The sequence below is a fragment of the Hoplias malabaricus genome, chromosome 8, assembly GCF_029633855.1.
Source record: "Hoplias malabaricus isolate fHopMal1 chromosome 8, fHopMal1.hap1, whole genome shotgun sequence".
NCBI lineage: Eukaryota > Metazoa > Chordata > Actinopteri > Characiformes > Erythrinidae > Hoplias > Hoplias malabaricus.
In genome coordinates this window covers 11,886,764-11,904,531 of record NC_089807.1, presented here as the reverse complement: position 1 = coordinate 11,904,531, position 17,768 = coordinate 11,886,764, and the positions used below count along the sequence as shown (strand labels likewise).

The 17,768-nt window shown below is 41.0% G+C and overlaps 2 protein-coding genes across 2 annotated transcripts; both read right to left on the bottom strand.

The window, feature by feature from the left end:
* Window positions 1–1,456: 1,456 nt before the first annotated feature.
* Window positions 1,457–5,878, bottom strand: eef1a1a (eukaryotic translation elongation factor 1 alpha 1a). The gene is made up of 8 exons (XM_066678957.1): window positions 5,809–5,878; window positions 4,065–4,246; window positions 3,773–3,952; window positions 3,334–3,630; window positions 3,075–3,225; window positions 2,737–2,993; window positions 2,348–2,582; window positions 1,457–2,191 (listed from the first exon to the last, which is right to left on the bottom strand). The coding sequence occupies exons 2-8, from the start codon at window positions 4,206–4,208 to the stop codon at window positions 2,067–2,069; spliced, it is 1,389 nt and encodes a 462-aa protein (XP_066535054.1). The 5' UTR covers window positions 4,209–4,246; window positions 5,809–5,878; the 3' UTR covers window positions 1,457–2,066.
* Window positions 5,879–5,985: 107 nt separating this feature from the next.
* slc17a5 (solute carrier family 17 member 5) lies at window positions 5,986–17,006 on the bottom strand. Its single transcript, XM_066678956.1, has 11 exons — window positions 16,869–17,006; window positions 13,173–13,369; window positions 11,102–11,335; window positions 10,855–10,942; window positions 10,684–10,770; window positions 10,454–10,572; window positions 10,054–10,215; window positions 9,430–9,562; window positions 8,364–8,511; window positions 8,138–8,228; window positions 5,986–7,568 (listed from the first exon to the last, which is right to left on the bottom strand). The coding sequence occupies exons 1-11, from the start codon at window positions 16,957–16,959 to the stop codon at window positions 7,437–7,439; spliced, it is 1,482 nt and encodes a 493-aa protein (XP_066535053.1). The 5' UTR covers window positions 16,960–17,006; the 3' UTR covers window positions 5,986–7,436.
* Window positions 17,007–17,768: the final 762 nt, after the last annotated feature.

Below are 17,768 nucleotides of genomic sequence, written 5' to 3'. Positions count from 1 at the left end.
AGAGAGGAGGGGAGGGGGCAGTTTCACGTAGCAGGATTTCTCATTTAGCTAGGTACAGTAAAAGAACAGTACCTTGTTTTTGCTCCTGGGGCTCCGACTAGTGTAATTCGTATTTACAGCACTGCTTAAATCACTGGGTTGGGAGGTGGTGTTCCTTTAAGCCCAAGACTGTGGGTCCCTCAGCTCTTTGCCTTTCGGAGAGGCTTGATTTTGAGTGTACGTTATCTGGATAAACAGAAATTCTGCTTTGTGGTAACCCCCCAGGGCTGCTGTGTAATATCTGTTGTGTAGGACTTTAGGTATAATACAAAGCAGGCTTTCTCGACCAGCTAACTTAAGCCCCAAATTGAGAAATATCCAGTAGGATTCTCCCTCAGCTTCCTTCCCATTGGACCGGCTTGCCGTTGGGTGTATCCGGCTGAATTTAGAAATCCTGCTTCGTAGTACACCCATCAGTTTGTGGATTTAGGCTCCTATTTATTTACCAATGCAACTGCATCTTTTTATTAAACCTTACGATTATGAACCTCTGGCGACACCTTCTGGTGAAGCACCGGACTTCTGATAATAAAGGCTAAGATTATAAACATGGTCTAAATCTACAAACAGTGATTCAACTCCAGCAGTCCTGCTTTGGACCACTTGCACAATTTACAGTAACGTATGTCCGCTTTCCGAAGGACACGTATGTTTACTTCCGCCAAGCGCCCATCAACCCTTACTCTCGGCTCCCCACTTCATTAGTTAACATTGATGTTGCACAGTCTTTTTACAATTAGTGTTTTTATCATTGTAGTGTATTTTATAGTGTTTGTTGTTGTATACTCTTGTTTGAATATTTAATTGCATTCCCAGAGTGACAGCTCACTTAATTATCACTTAAAACTGTAGCTATATACAACAAACGCTACAAAATTCACTTTTGTAGTACTTTAGGGGCGGCACAGTGGTGCAGCAGGTAGTGTCGCAGTCACACTGCTCCAGGGACCTGGAGGTTGTGGGTTCGATTCCCGCTCCGGGTGACTGTCTGTGAGGAGTGTGGTGTGTTCTCCCCGTGTGGGTATCCTCCGGGTGCTCCGATTTCCTCCCACAGTCCAAAAACACACGTTGGTAGGTGGATTGGCGACTCAAGTGTCCGTAGGTGTGTGTGTTGCCCTGTGAAGGACTGGCGCCCCCTCCAGGGTGTACTCCCGCCTTGTGCCCAATGATTCCAGGTAGGCTCTGGACCCACCGCGACCCTGAACTTGATAAGCGCTTACAGATAATGAATGAATGAATAAACGCTCTACTTATAAAAGGACTATGTACAAAATCGAAAAGCATTTTTTAAAATTAAAAATGTTCTGATTTCTATCATGAACAATATTTCAGGAATTAAACCTGAAACAAATACGCTGAGACTTCTGTTATTGTTAGAACATCTTTAATATGGCATTAAAGTTTTTTTTTTAAATACTTTTAACAATAAGGTGCAGAAGCTAAAGCCAATTAAATAAGTGCCTGTGCAGGACCAGCTTTGCGCCAATCAAAGTGCTTGGAGTTTCAGCAAGTGTTCCAGAGGTGTGCATGCACCCAATCTGGACCAATTGGAAAGATTCATTCTTAATTTCCACATAGTTCCTTAAAAGCTAAAACAGTCTTAAAGACTACTATACAAGATGATTGCACATAATAACAGCAGCAGAATTCAAACACAATAATCTGCGGACAAACACTAAAAGCAAGACAACAGTGTGAGAACCAGACTAACACTGCACTCCAGAATAGGAGAGGGCGGGACCAATTTCCTCTCAATAATATTAATAATATCACACATGGTGTTAATTATGGTCATGACCTGATTCCAAATAGTAACAAGCTAATATTACAAACTGTATGGATTTAAAATTCCAACAAGTTGTCTTAAATACCACCTTGTTGTTGTTGTTTTTCCTTCTGATACTTTTACGATGCATTGGAACAATTAACCAGTCTCTGACAATGGAGTTTAAGCAACCAATGGGATGGAGCTGGGTGACCGCTGTTCTGCCATATGTGACTCTGGAGTTGGCAGTCAAACACAATATTCATTTGACCTTCTGGGCTTTCTGAGCAGACTTGGTGACTTTGCCACCAGTCGCAGCCTTCTTCTCCACTCCCTTGATCACACCCACGGCCACAGTCTGACGCATATCACGCACAGCAAAGCGCCCTGCAAACCATAAACCCACAATCAGTTATTAAATCATTTATGTATGTAGACATGATTTCAGTATGTAGTTTAGCTATTCAGCCATGACCCTGCAGCACTGGTTCCGCAATATATTTTCAAAATAATATACTTCAAAAAAAAAAAAAAACCACTCACCAAGAGGAGGATATTCAGAGAAGCTCTCCACACACATGGGCTTCCCTGGCACCATGTCCACAATTGCAGCATCTCCAGACTTCAAGTTCTTGGGATTGTCTTCTAGTTTCTTCCCAGAACGACGGTCAATCTTCTCCTTCAGCTCAGCAAACTTGCAGGCAATGTGTGCAGTGTGGCAGTCCAACACTGGAGCATAACCAGCACTAATCTGTCCAGGGTGGTTCAGGATGATCACCTAACGGGAAAATTGTGATGTTGTTAGGACTGATCCCTCATCACGCAGCACTAATACCAGCTGCTAAATGAACTTCCCTTCATTTTCTGAAATAACAAAGCTGTGGGTTTCCCATGGATTTCCCATATAAAGAAGCAGCATGATTTGGACTCACTTGAGCCGTGAAGGTGGCTGCCTCTTGGGGCGGGTCATTCTTGCTGTCCCCAGCGACGTTTCCACGACGGATGTCTTTCACGGAGACGTTTTTGACATTGAAGCCCACATTGTCACCGGGCAAGGCTTCAGACAGGGCTTCGTGATGCATCTCCACCGATTTAACTTCAGTGGTCACATTAACAGGTGCAAAGGTCACCACCATGCCGGGCTTCAGAATGCCAGTCTCCACCCGACCCACAGGGACAGTTCCAATACCTATTTAAAAACATAGTCAGTTAGATCTCATGGTGCTTTTGGTAATAAACTAAATGTATGCAGGTTTGGAGAAAGCATCACCTCCAATCTTGTAGACATCCTGCAGGGGCAAGCGGAGCGGCTTGTCGGTGGGACGAGTCGGAGGCTGAATGGCATCTAGAGCTTCCAGGAGAGTGGTCCCAGTTACGCTTCCCTCTTTACGGGTAATCTTCCAACCCTTGAACCAGGTCATCTACAGCAACCACAAACAATGAATCATTAATATTCAAGCATGAAAATTAAAAAGTGGAACTGATGATAATTTGTGGAAAAGACTGTTCAGTTTTTTTCTCCCACTCACATTGGGGCTGGCCTCAAGCATGTTATCACCATTCCAGCCAGAAATGGGAACAAATGCAACAGTTTCTGGGTTGTAGCCAATCTTCTTGATATAGGTGCTGACTTCCTTTACAATTTCCTCATAGCGTTTCTGGCTGTAGTTGGGCTCAGTGGAGTCCATCTTGTTGATGCCTACAATAAGCTGCTTCACTCCCAGTGTGTAGGCTAGTAGAGCATGTTCTCTGGTTTGGCCATTTTTTGAAATTCCAGCTTCAAACTCGCCAACACCAGCTGCCACAATCAATACAGCACAGTCTGCCTGCAAGAGAGGAAGCAATCCACTAGTGTGAAATCAGTTATTATGGTTGTAATCAATAAATAATTACTTTAAAACAAAATAACTGACCACACATGCATTTCAAAATCTGGTATTTAAAAGCCTACTGTCCTTTAGCATTTACCTGGGAGGTCCCAGTAATCATGTTCTTGATAAAGTCCCTATGACCAGGAGCATCGATGATGGTGACATAGTACTTGCTTGTCTCAAATTTCCACAGGGAAATGTCAATAGTGATACCACGTTCCCGCTCTGCCTTCAGTTTATCCAATACCCAGGCATACTTAAAGGATCCCTTACCCATCTGAAAACATTATGCAAGACAACAAGACTGTCAAGATAAACACTGACAATATATACAGCATGGAAAACAAACTCTTCAATGGTTTCAGTATTTAATTTCATATCAGTCGCACCTCAGCAGCCTCCTTCTCAAATTTCTCGATGGTTCTCTTGTCAATGCCACCACACTTGTAGATGAGGTGACCAGTGGTGGTGGACTTGCCAGAGTCGACATGGCCAATGACCACAATGTTGATGTGGAGCTTCTCTTTTCCCATGGCTGGATATGTTCAGCTCGTCAGTGACACTACGAAGCCTGCCCCATGAAATGGAAAACATGTGAGTTTGTAAACACAGACAGACTCGAGTTTGCTGAAGAACCTCTGCAGCCAAATGTGGGGTGTGCTCAATGAGTCCTTTACAAGTGAGAATTAGGTATCTGTACAGCACCATGGACAAGGGCAGGAACAACAGTACACACACACACACACACACACATCTCTCCATGTTAGCAAAACTTGTGGGTAAACCTTGCAGAGCTACACAGCAAATGTGAGTCTTGAACACTAACATTGTGGTAGTGTATCTGTGCAGCAGCCAAAACAGTGACAGTATATGTGTGTGGCAGCTGAAATTGTGTAGGAGTTTCTTCAATGTAGTCAACACTGTGGTTGTGTATCTATATGGTCACTGAATTTCTGGTGGTACATCTTTGCGGTAGCCAACACTGGTGATGCTTCTGTATAGTAGCTGAATTTGTCGTGGTGTATCTTTTTGCTGATGTATCTTATATGATAACTGAATTTCTGGTGGTGTATCCTTGCTGTAACCATCACTGTGGCCATGTTTCATTGTGGTAGCCAACATTGTTGTGGTGTATCCCTATGATAGCTGAATTTGTGGGGCAGTTCATCTGTGTGGTAGGCGACACTGATAGTGTATCTGTGCTGTAGCTGACACCGAACACGAAGATGTACAGAAAGGGCTTTTTTCTCAGGTCTCTGCTCATTATTCTGCCCACACCCTCCTCTGCACCTGACGCTGTTTGAATGTCTGACATGTGTTGGCTTAGTCATGTAGCCTAGCTCCGCCAAGAAGCACCAGGCTGATGAAACTGGATGGGCACACTTTCCTTAACACTGATATTCGATAAAATCACTAGTCGTGCAGACCTCCATTTTGTAAATACAATTCCTACTTAAAAGAGAGGAGCAGCCATTTGAGATGGAAAGAGACGTGCCACATCGAGGGTCATTGTTTTCTTTTCTTTTTTTTTTAATGAGGCACACAGTTGAAGTGTGATATTTCTCAGAGGGGAGACTGGTTGTTTATCCCAGTCTGGTCGTCAGTTGCTCTGTATATATTCAGACGGTTAATGGCTGATTCAGGTCTTAAAGCCTAGGCTTCAGTGCCGTTTGCTCGAAGTGCGTAACGCTGATGGTGCTAGTAGCCTAATTCCCGGCTTAACTTCAGAGGTTAACAGACGGGTTATTCTTGCCGAGGTTATCTAACAGGCGCTCAGGGGGTTAGAAACGATTATGAAAAAGCGCTGTTCACAACGGGATGCGCCTCTGACGCCGCTTTACTCCGCGTTCATTAAAGACTGCGCTTCTGGAACATTCTCCGGGAGAAGCGACAGCTTCGCGGAGATCTCTGCGGTGTCCGAGGTTTTGGGACTTAACGGTACAATCCCTTCCCCTGCAGCTGCCGCCATATTCTCTCTCTGATCTCACTCACTGCGTCTAGTGTCGAATCCGACCATCACAACGTTTAACTTCTCACAATTTTGACCTGCTTCAAAACAGAGACCCCTCGTGAAGCGTGTGGCAGTGTGTAACTGTGTGTGAGAGAGTGAGTGAATTTGGGGCAGTACTGTACCTGTGGGCTGCTGCAGATGGCGAAGTGCTGCTGGAGAGACCGATGCGCGTCTGCGCTCCGCTTTTATTGCGCTCCACAGCGGCTGCGCAGTAGACACACGCCACTCAACAGCAACATCACTAACACCAAGCAGCCCCCTGTTTACTGACTTACCCTCTGCCTCCTGCCCTCCACAGCCTTGCGTTTAGGAAACACTACACCGAATACATTCAGTTATATGCTGCAGCATCAGTAAAGAATGGCAATGGGTGGAAAAGCCTTCATTCAAAAGTTTACATGAGCTATAATCATTTAACAACAAACGTCTCAGATCTCTGTTACACTTGTTGATTATCCCCCCTCCCTAACTGCTGTAGCTCTTTGTAAGGGGCAATGCATTGTTACAACGCTCCACTAATGGCTTTACTAATAAACAGCAGTCAATGAAGAAATGAAAGAACTCGAACCATGTATCATCCATGAATCTCTTTAATTTCTAACAGATTTTTGGTCAAATCTCAACAAAATCAGACACAACCCTTTCCACTGATGAATTCTGAAAAGGCTGACACACTGCTGAAGCAGCATATCAAAACAAAGGCCATTGTCACGTGGAGAAATCAGTCAATTTCATTGGTTATTTTCTTACATTTCATCGTAATGCTGACAGACTTTAAACATATTTATTCCTGAGAACCTTAACTTCCTGCCTATAGTATACAATAAGTATATTACAATAAACAACAACAAGTAAACATGCTTCTAGTTAGAAAAAAAATAATAAATATATCCCTTTTTGGCATAAAATAATAAAGGGTAAACAATTCAAATGTGACAGAAATGTTCAAAAATCTTGAGCTTGGTGCTTTGTAAAGTACTAAAGGTTTTGACTGGGACTTAAACCAAATGAAATGCTGAAGTTAAGGTACAGGAGTTTAAAATATAAGGCACAATAGCATGAGAAGAGACAAGGCCTTCTCATATGACACTTTACACAGAGGTTCTCTTCAAAACAACCTGATTCCAACGGTACTTCATACATGTTGATTATCTGTGTTGCTAAGATTTAATTGCTGTATATCTTTGTTAAATTGTTTTGCTTTCTATTGCATTCCCACTATCCCACAGTGTTCAGAGCTGGATATTTCCAGAATAGATCACTTTAGTACAATGTGTCAATAAAGGACTGAAGGCTTGGAGAAGTTACACTTATGTTCTGCAAGTGAAACTGAGCATTTATGTGCATTCTCTTGAATATTGAATCATAAATGAATGATTAATATGTTTAAGCTTTTTAGCTGGTTAACATTACAGTTTAGAAGGCAATAACAGACAAGGTGGTCATGATGATCAGTCAAACTAAATAACACCATGAAGACATACATTAGCTGGCTTTTTTAACATGTAAACTGGCTGTAGTTTTATCCCTTGTGAAAACCTGCAGAAGGGTGTTTTCCAAGTGATATTCACTTGAACTACAGAAGACGCTTAAAGTCAGTTTCAGGTAAAACTCATTAGATAAGTTCACCATTCATTGAAACATAACGTGTGCTCAAGCCTTTAAATCATCTGAATTAAATATTAAATCATCTGAATCATGTCCCCTGAAATCATAAATTCAGTTCCCTTTAGTCCTTTAAAAGTCTTTTTCATGGCATGTGCACTCTTTGGACAGCCCAGGGCTGTACAGTACCTTTTCCAAACAGGGTGTAGAAGAAAGCTCCAAACAGATTTATCCCAGCTGAGATGAAGAAAACTGTTCGCCACTCTATAATGGTGTTCTAAAAACAACAGAAATTAATACATAACTGAAACACAGATAATACTATTGTAGATTAAGCACTTGGAGAAAGAACGGTTCTTGGCAGCATGCTCTTTACATGAGTTGATAAGAAAAGTCAGACTATTCACTGGGCTGAACACTACCAGAGCAGATCCCACTACGTAAAACGAGGCAAACTGAACATTTGTAAAAGACAGAAATTGTATAAGAAATCAAGTAAAAATAAAATGCTTAAATTCCATCTATTTCAAAAACATCACCTAGTTATAGACAGAAGTTAATTTGTATGAACTAAGCCTGCATTCTTAATTTAAATCATGAATCAAGATTCTTTTTTCCCCCATCTCTGAAGCTAAACAGTCACTCAATTAGTTCACATCACTGAAACATATATATATATATATATATATATATATATATATATATATATATATATATATATAAAAACAAAAAAAAGCCAATTATACCTAAGGCAAATTAGGTATATGCCATGCATCCCTACTACACAGAGTATAATACTGAGACTTTAAATGGTACACAATGTACAAAGGGGGGGGGGGGACTTACAGATTTCGTCAGTAATCTTGCAATCACTGGACCCACCATGCCTGGTATTGTCGCAAAGGAGTTTGTGATTCCAAGTAAAATTCCAGCATATCTGAGGAAATAATGTTTAAGATGGTCTTAAGACATATCAGCCACCTTCAAACGACTCAAAATTAGAGACTCAACTACTCCACTAATGATACTTCATTACTGTTCCATAATTATCCGTCTGCAAATATAGTCTTACGATGGCGCAATGTCTAGATGATTGATGTTGAAGCCGGATGCTGAAAAACCACCCAGAGACGAGGAGACGGTGAGAAAAACAACAGCCAGGATGTAATTACAATTAGTGTACCCTGCAGCCACCAGGAACACAGCCGGCCCAATCATGCCTAAAACATAAGCACACAGACATTTCTCTTAGAATTGTATTACTGCCATAACATTAGCATTTTACTTTTTAGCATTAGCATATTTACATATTTACTTGAAAGTGCAGTTTCTAAATTGTCAACTGAAACTGTATTTAAACTTTGAATGAACAGCTTCAAAACAAAAAAAATGGCAAATATTACAAAAATTACTAAATACATTCAAGTTTTTTAAATTTATACTTAATAAATAATATCCTTTAAATTTTTGTCATTGTCTTGACATTAAATGTAACAATTTCAAAGGTTTAAGTTTGAAACTCGACACATTTTAAGTCAAATCTAAAAACAATTTGTAAGTAACTGTCTAATTATGTAATTACATGTAAATAGTTTTACTAACTCAAGAGCATGTTGATATTAATCAATTCTAATGGTTTGTTGAGATCGGACTGTCGTCGTGACATTTTAGATTCATAAAAGTAATTGACTTGTATGGATTCGTAATGTTAACAAATCCGACCCTGAAACGGCAAAGCTTCCTATCCATGTGTAGTGTGCGATATGTATCTGCATTATTTGTTATTTTTGGTGCCAAAACCATAAGGTCATCACCTGTGCAGTGCGTTACATAGAGACACAGAGTCATTTGAAACACAGCTTACATGTTAAAGGCTGATTCTGGCTGATGACAACAGTACTAAGCACTGAAAATGAAAATGGCTGAAATATGATTTGAACAAATGTGTGTCACATTAAAAGAGAAAAAAAAGCAGATTTGAGACACTTTATCCTGGCAATGTGAACATAGCCCTGGACTCTATTAAGAACAACAACGATCCCGACATCTGGAATTTCCCTAATATTCCGCTAACGGTCTTCAGCTCAGGATGGTACCACTCCCTTTTACACAAATAGCTCCCTGTGGGAGTTCCTCACCTATGAGTGTGAAGGACTTGCGTACAAGCACAGTGCGAAAGAGGCAGGTCTCTCTCAGGTAGTCTGCCAACTGGCCACCTCCCATAGCCAGTAACCAGCAGCCCAGGTAGGGCAGAGCAGAGAGCATGCCATTCTAAAACAATACAAACCATTTTCAACAGTTCAGACGATTATTACTTACATCAACAAATTACTCCAACTATAGATTACAACAGTTAAATGTTTGAATAAATATTTGAATAAAAAATGTATTTTCTACATTTTCCTTTAGATAACAATTATGTCCATGTTTCTCTCTCCATTTATTTAATACAGGTCTATCAACCTCTCTCCACCATCGCTTTTTTAAATCATCTTGTTACAAATCATGGCAATCCAGGGCAAAAAAATCTATGACCAAATCCTCCCTTTTGTGCCATCGACCGACAAGGACAATCATCCCATACGGTCTCAATATCTTTCTCCATATAGTCTCTATAATTTTTATTATGCATGAAAACCACTAAGGCACATATTACCACACTTCAAATGTAGTTTGCACAGCCATTCAAATCTAACTGAGCAGTTAGTTCCATAAAGAATTAGATGTGATAACGTCTCTTAGGCATTTAGGAGTGTACCAACCTGCTTAATGCTGAAGCCCAGTATGTCATTCATGTAAGTAGGCAAGAGAGTCAGCAAGGTGTAAAATGTCCAGTTGTAGGAAAAATGTGCAACAACTATAGCCCATAATGGCACAGATGTGAAGATGGATATCCATGGTATATGGTCAGAAGTTGGGGAAAGCTAAAACAGAATATCAAACGGACAGTTAAGACTGTGTACCTTGTAAATAACATCATTCATTCATTGTCTGTAACCGATTTTCCAGTTCAGGGTTCCAGTGGGTAAGGAGCCTATCACTGGGCACAAGACAGGAACACACCATGGAAGAGGCGCGAGTCAATCGCAGTTTGACACACACTCACACATTAACTGTGTTAACTTCATAATGAATGTATATGGAACACACATAACTGACTACCTCATTTTTTAGGGAGGTTGTAATGTACGTTCTCTCTGTCTCTGATATCCTTCTGTGTGAACTAGGACTGTTACTGACCAATAAAGCCCACAGGATAAACCAAAGGAGACCGACAGCTCCTGCAAAACAAAAACAGCAGATGAAATCATGCACACTTAAATAGATTAAAACATCATGATGCTTTTCACACGCATGTTTACAGCAGGGGAGAAAATACAGCATTGTCTTACCGAAAATATAGAAAACATACGTCCAGTCCAAGTAAAAACATATCTGGCCAGACAAGGGGAGGGCTACTACAGTGCCAAGCTGGGCACCTGAAAGAGATTTTAAAAAACGATATATATATTTGCTTAAAAAATAAAAAGCAAATGAAAGACTTGTTGCAGATAAGGTTATACCTGCATAGGAGATGGTGAGCAGTCGACTTCTCTCCATTGGTGGAGCCCAAGATGCCCACATCGCATGCATCGCAGGAAATGTCACACCCTGAGGATCCAGAAAATGCACACTAGTAAATATTTCCCTACTCATCTTTCTTCTTATTTAAATAAAAACAAAGCTAAATAGTTTGGACACAGCAAACTAATGCATAGATCCACATACTTGTGTGCGCACACACACTTTCTCATAAACAAGGGACATTACCTCCCCTATGCCCTCCAGCACCCTGACTGCAATTAGGTAACCGGCACCCAGGTCTGCAGCCACAGGAGTGAGCAGAGTGAAGATCACAGTTCCCAGTATTCCATAGCCCAGCAGCCACTTGGCACCATACTTTCGAGCCAGGTAGCCACCTGGAATCTGAGTGATGATGTAGCCATAAAAGAAAGAGCCCAGGATCCAACCCTGCGTCTCTGAGTCCCAATCATACACGCTGGCCTGAGGAAAGAAAGATTAGTGTTTATGTCACATATTTCACAAAGATTGAAAAGATTTGAGATGGAGCGCTGTTGAGAAATGTTCTGATAACGTACATGAAGTTTAATGGAGTTAATCCTGGCTTCTCACTCGCACTCGCTCTCACCAACACATGGTGTCTGTTCTCCAACATTTTCACTGGCTTCCCTTAATGTACCGGATTCAATTCAAAATACTCCCTCACACCTACAAAGCTCTAAATAATCTGGTTTCTTTATACATCTCTGCTCCTCTTACAAACCCACACACTCAGGTCTTCCTCAGCTGAACTGCTTACTGTCCCCACTTCCAGCTTCCACAGAAATGGCGACTGTGCTTTTTCAAACTTAATCTAGTCATGCTCATTCTGTACTGTTTGTTAATATTTTGTATACTGTATCTGTTTACAAATAATTTGTATGTCTTTCAATGTTTTTATGTATTGACTATTGTAAGTGTCTATGTTCTTGAAAAGCAATATGTAAATATAATTTATTATTATTGTTATTATTACTACTACTTTTTTAAACCCACAAATCTATCCATCCATCCATCCATCCATCCAGTAACCGCTTATCCAATTCAGGGTCGCGGTGGGTCCAGAGCCTACCTGGAATCATTGGGCGCATGGCGGGAATACACCCTAGAGGGGGCGCCAGTCCTTCACAGGGCAACACATACTCACACATTCACTCACACCTACGGTCATTTTTTGAGTCGCCACTCAACCTACCAAGCATGTCCTCCTCATTTGAATACCTGAAGAACTATGCACTATGTGAATTTATTCATTCATTCATTATCTGTAACCCTTATCCAGTTCAGGGTCACGGTGGGTCCAGAGCCTACCTGGAATCATTGGGCACAAGGCAGGAATACACCCTGGAGGGGGCGCCAGTCCTTCACAGGGCAACACAGACACTCAAACATTCACTCACACATTAACACCTACGGATGCTTTTGAGTCGCCAATTCACCTACCAACGTGTGTTTTTGGACTGTGGGAGGAAACCGGAGCACCCGGAGGAAACCCCCGCGGACACGGGGAGAACACACCAACTCCTCACAGACAGTCACCCGGAGCAGGAATCGAACCCACAACCTCCAGGTCCCTGGAGCTGTGTGACTGCGACACTACCTGCTGCACCACCACCCCACAAAACTAGTTTGACAAAATTGTATTAGCCGTGTAAAAATAGTCACTAAATTGTATAAGAAAATAATCCTTTACCTACGACACCTCAACTTATGAACTTTCAAAATGCAAAAATTTAAAATTTATTTAAATAATGACAACTGCCGATAACCCATCTTTACCATCTCCAACCACCCCCTCCAGTCAGTAACTTGTTTTGCCTCATCATTCAAAGCCAGTCCAGTGTCTATTACTTTGTATGATGTTCATCTGCAACACTTCCTATGAGTTGTGTTTTATACCCTGTGGCTGTGTAGCATTGTGTTTTTCATGTAGTGTGTGGTAGCTTTTAACCAGCTGCAACAGTCTAAGCACATGTTCCTCCAGGAGCTAAAAAGAGAAACTCTGACCAGAGCATAATGTAAGCTATGTATCTGTGGAGCATACCGTTCAGACTTGTCATGTTCTTCACTAGTAAACACAAAGCACTTGAGAGAAACTAGTGCTCAAATGAATATCACTTATTTCCAATTACATTTCATGACAATGCACACATTCAAATTTCCATAAGCCCTGTGCTCTAAGAGAAATGTTATTGCTTTTCAAGGAAGTGTTTTGTTATTTTGGTTAAATATGTTCTCAGCCTCAGTGGGGGTGCACATGTGACCAGGTTAGTTTCCTTACTGTGTGGTTGTGATTGGGGCGTGCGGGGCTGGGTTGCCTTGGGCAGACTGAGTCATTTCCACCATTGCTGCTGCTGCTGCTGCTGTTCAGCATATCCACCATTGCCACACTAAGATTCACCCTCAGCGCATAGGCCACAAAAAAGCCATAACAGGACAGTAAAGCCAGTCCATAGCGTGAAGAGCAGAGCACTGGAGCTGTGGGAACAAAGAAAGATCATATAAAGCATATACAAGCTTCCACACAAACTTACAGAGTGACATGTGCTGCTACCTGTGGACATAGTGTCTGTGGGATGTGTACACTAACATCACAATTGTAGCAGAGCCCTCAGGCACACCTCATCTAACTGACTGTCAACTCATCCTTGCAACATCAGTGAAGCTTACATTTTGCAATGCAAACTAAGCCTACTGGTCTGACAAACACTGGCTTAAGGAAGTGTGAGAGGTACAATCTGCCTAACTGTCTAAGACAAGTGTTAAAATATATGTCAAATATGGAGTTTATTTTTCTCAGATTTTAATGTACAGAAAAGAATACACTATTTTAAAACTCCCTCTGTAAATTGTTAAAAAGCTTGTTTTTTGTTTGTTTATATTGTTATAAACCATTAACTACTGAGAGACAACTGGGTTAAGACTCACTATAAACCTTGAAACATTCTTGTAAATGTATTTGAGAGTGAGACTGACATGACACTGAATTATACTAGAGTTTTATTGTCCTGTAACAGCCTGTCAGAATGCAGATAACACCTCACATGATCAGGTCAAACTTAATCATTTCAAGTGACTAAATTCACATAGTGGGCGGCACGGTGGCGCAGCAGGTACACAGCTCCAGGGACCTGGAGGTTGTGGGTTAAATTCCCGCTCCGGGTAACTGTCTGTGAGGAGTGTGGTGTGTTCTCCCTGTGTCTGCGTGGGTTTCCTCCGGGTGCTCCGGTTTCCTCCCACAGTCCAAAAACACACGTTGGTAGGTGGATTGGTGACTCAAAAGCATCCGTATGTGTTAGCGAATGTGTGTGTGTCTGTGTTGCCCTGTGAAGGACTGGCGCCCCCTCCAGGGTGTATTCCCGCCTTGCGCCCAATGATTCCAGGTAGGCTCTGGACCCACCGCGACCCTGAACTGGATAAGCGCTTACAGATAATGAATGAATGACTGAATGAATGAATAAATTCACATAGTGCATAGTTCTTTAGGTATTGAAATGATGAGGACATGCTTTCACTGATGTGAATCACTGAATAGTTTTTGGAGCACTTAGTTAAGCATAAGGGATTGAGTAATTAAATGTGTGTGAGTGAAGGAGTATGTAGTGAGTTACAAATCAGTTCTATGAGAAATGAATACAGAAAAGAGGCAGGGATGTTGTCCTTAACAAACTTGTACCACCTCGAGGACAGAATGAGCAAGAAATCAAGTAGGTTGTAACCTATCAATTGGCTTCTACATATGCATTTTAAAATTGTACATTTGGACAGATTTTCCAATCTTCCCCATTTTCATGCATAAATATACATAATTAATTCATAATATCTAAGTGGTTGGCAATGATTTTAAAGTAGATCTGCACACGGAGCAAAAACTTTACGGCCAATAATATGTTGAAATGTCCTTATCCAGTATGTCGTCTCAAATGAAATGAGATATCCAAGATTATATAATTTAAAAAAATCTGAGGATGTCTCCACATCATTTGCTGCTCTCCAGTCTGTTTGTGTGCTTCAGACGAGTCTAATGTGTTTACAAAGCCTCAGTGTCTGTAAATGGGCAAAGAAACAATGCATCTCTGACCACTATGCCAGGCTTTCTCTCTCCCAACTCATGTCAGAGGAATGGCGTCTGGAGTATTTAAAACAACTGGATTTGATTTATTTATTTTTTTGCTCTTTCAGATTATTTAAGGTGGATTCAGGAGATGGCTCACTGCATTAGAGAGATAAAAACTAAGCAAATTAAGTTAGAAATGAATTTCTGTGGTAATTTAAACATTTACAGAGAAGTTAAACTTCATCCACGTAAAAAAAGTCTTTTTTTTCCCCCCCTCAAACATACGTTCCACCTTAAATCACACACGAAACAAACCAAAGAGAGCAGACTCTCCCTACAATCGCAGACATATCCTTTAAATGGTATAAAAAGGTAGGTCTCCATCTTTTGTTGTATTAAGTGCTACATTTTGGGAACGGTTAAGACCATATATTCAGACTAATCCAACCCCAACGTAAACTCTGTGAACATTTCATGGCATTTAGCTAAGACAGCGTAAGTGAGTTCAAGTACTAAAGTTTGATGATTAGTTCTGCATTTAAAAAAAAATAAATAAATAAAAATAGAATGCAGTTTCACTGCTCCACAGCCAAAGGCTTTATACCCATGTAGCTGACACTTGTCACTGAGCTTGGTTTTAAACATATGCTAATGTGATTAGCTCTAGCTATAGGATATATACATTTTTGGCAGACATTATGGAATTACAGGGTATGATGACACAGCTGTGATGGTACTTTAAAGTAGGATTTCATCATCAAAGGTGTCTAATGTCTGGGAGGTAATACTTTTCAGCGCTACAGTGACACTGACATGGTGGTTTATTAGTGTGTGTTGCACTAGCACAAGTTTCTTGAACAAGTGACTCTGTTGTTTTCAAACACTGTCCTCTCTGTTAGACACACCTACTTTGTTGATTCACCCTGTAAAGGTAGAGCCAAAGACAGCAACTCGTCTGACTGTGTTTGTATTAGTCATCCTCTAGATCGTCATTTGTGGCCACAGAATGTTGCCAAGGAGATTGGTGGAGGTTGGTGAACCATTCTCAGTCCAGCAATGACACTGAGGGGTTTAAAAACTCCAGCAGCACTGCTGTGTCTGATCCACTCATGCCAGTGCAATGTACACTAACACACCACCATGATTTTCAGAGTTAGTGCAGCGCTTAAAATCACCCACCACCCACATAATACTTACTCTGTTGGGCTCCAGACCCTTGAAGAAAGATTTGAAAAGTTTGAAAAATAACAGATGGATTACAGTCTGCAATTGTAGACCTACAACATGCACCTATATGGAAAGATGGGTTAGTGCGTGTAGAAGGTTGGTGTGTGTGTGGTTTGCTTTTGTCCAGACAGTGCGGTCAGAGAGACTGCGGCGTTCTTTGAGTTGTGCTGAATCAGCAGAGAGTGCAGAGTTACAGGGAACCGCTGGAACTCCGCATGATCAGAAATAAAAAGAGCATCCTGCTTCCTGTCCCGTGATCTCCGGCCAGTCAAAGATCCCTGTTCAGCTTTGAGAACCACACACAGCGGCCGCGTCCCAAATCACTCACCAATATTATACCCCCTACATTAATCAATGTACTTTCAAGTGTGAAGTGTTACGTAGATGTAGAGTTTGCGAGTGTAAGATTTTCGCCTTTTCACTTGACAGAAATCTCAATGCTGCATTACACCGGTTCCAGGTTTTTAGCTAACATTAATTATTAATTTCCCCTTGGCTGTTATTGGGTGGCCAACAAACACCGAACGTCCCAATGTACCCCGCTAAACTTAATCTTACTTTCCAGACCGTGCAGATTTAAATAAGAAGGGTTGGGTTTCCCAGCTGACACCCTCTGCCCCGGGGCAATTATTCATTCGGACAACGAACATTACCTCCCGAGTTTCTCAAACGAATACGTTTACAAGCATTTACCTCTTTTAATGTCCTGGTCCTCGACGTCTTTTCGGAGCAGTAAAGGCTGCTGGTAGTCATCAGTTTCTGAATCTGAGACTGAGGGCTCCATGTCTCATCTGCAGCCTCTCTGTCTCTCACTCTCTGTGAAGTGTTTACTCTCCCCTCACAGCGCTGCTCTCAGCACTTTCAAAATAAAAGTCATGTGACGGACTCGTTCACCTCAGAACTGTAGGCTTTAATACTTTATTCACAATGTTGCGGTAAAATTGTTTCAGAATTATCTTAAAATTAAGTGAGTTGTTGTTGTTGTTGTTTTTCAACTTGAATATTCACAGATATCTTCCAGTGTGAGCTGAGTGCTTGATTTTGCTTTATTATAATAAAGGATTGTTTTCATGCACTATATACTTTACATTCCTCCAGTGAATGTTTTTGCTTTTTTATATTTTGGGTTATGTTTTACTTTAATGTGTTGTGTGTCCGTTAGGTTTAACCGCGGTCTCAGAGGAGCACATTTAGACAAAGACTCAACACAAGCCTCAGACACGTCCAGGGTGGCGCTGTTGAGCGCAGGGCTGAGTGTAGAGGCGGCAACTAATCGCATTTTCAGAGATTATACTAAATAATGTCACATGAGGCGGTTAAATTTAACCCAGTTTTATTTTTTGTTTGTCTCTTGGAAACGACTTCTGCATAATTTTGATGAAATACATTCGCTTTAATTAATGAGGAGGTGGTTATTTTTTTCCAGCGAATACACCACTAGATGGAGCTAAATGTCTTCAAACAGTTTAACAACAAAACCACTAAGAAAAACATTCTTAGAAATATATTTCACAACAGTTTGAAAACAATGGTGTTTGCATAGAATTAATGTGCATAGTTTCATCACTGTTTCTAAGAATTTGATTTGTAATT

What these genes read in the sequence shown, in the direction of transcription:
- slc17a5 (XM_066678956.1), bottom strand. Translation starts at nt 16,959, where the DNA reads ATGGAGCCCTCAGTCTCAGATTCAGAAACTGATGACTACCAGCAGCCT. An exon ending in GCCCCAATCACAACCACACA is followed by an intron (nt 11,336 to 13,172) that starts GTAAGGAAACTA and finishes TTCTTTCCTCAG; the next exon opens with GCCAGCGTGTATGATTGGGA. An exon ending in TGGGCTTCAGCATTAAGCAG is followed by an intron (nt 9,563 to 10,053) that starts GTTGGTACACTC and finishes GTATTGTTTTAG; the next exon opens with AATGGCATGCTCTCTGCTCT.
- eef1a1a (XM_066678957.1), bottom strand. Translation starts at nt 4,208, where the DNA reads ATGGGAAAAGAGAAGCTCCACATCAACATTGTGGTCATTGGCCATGTC. An exon ending in GGATGTCTACAAGATTGGAG is followed by an intron (nt 2,994 to 3,074) that starts GTGATGCTTTCT and finishes GTTTTTAAATAG; the next exon opens with GTATTGGAACTGTCCCTGTG. An exon ending in CAGCCACCTTCACGGCTCAA is followed by an intron (nt 2,583 to 2,736) that starts GTGAGTCCAAAT and finishes TTTTCCCGTTAG; the next exon opens with GTGATCATCCTGAACCACCC.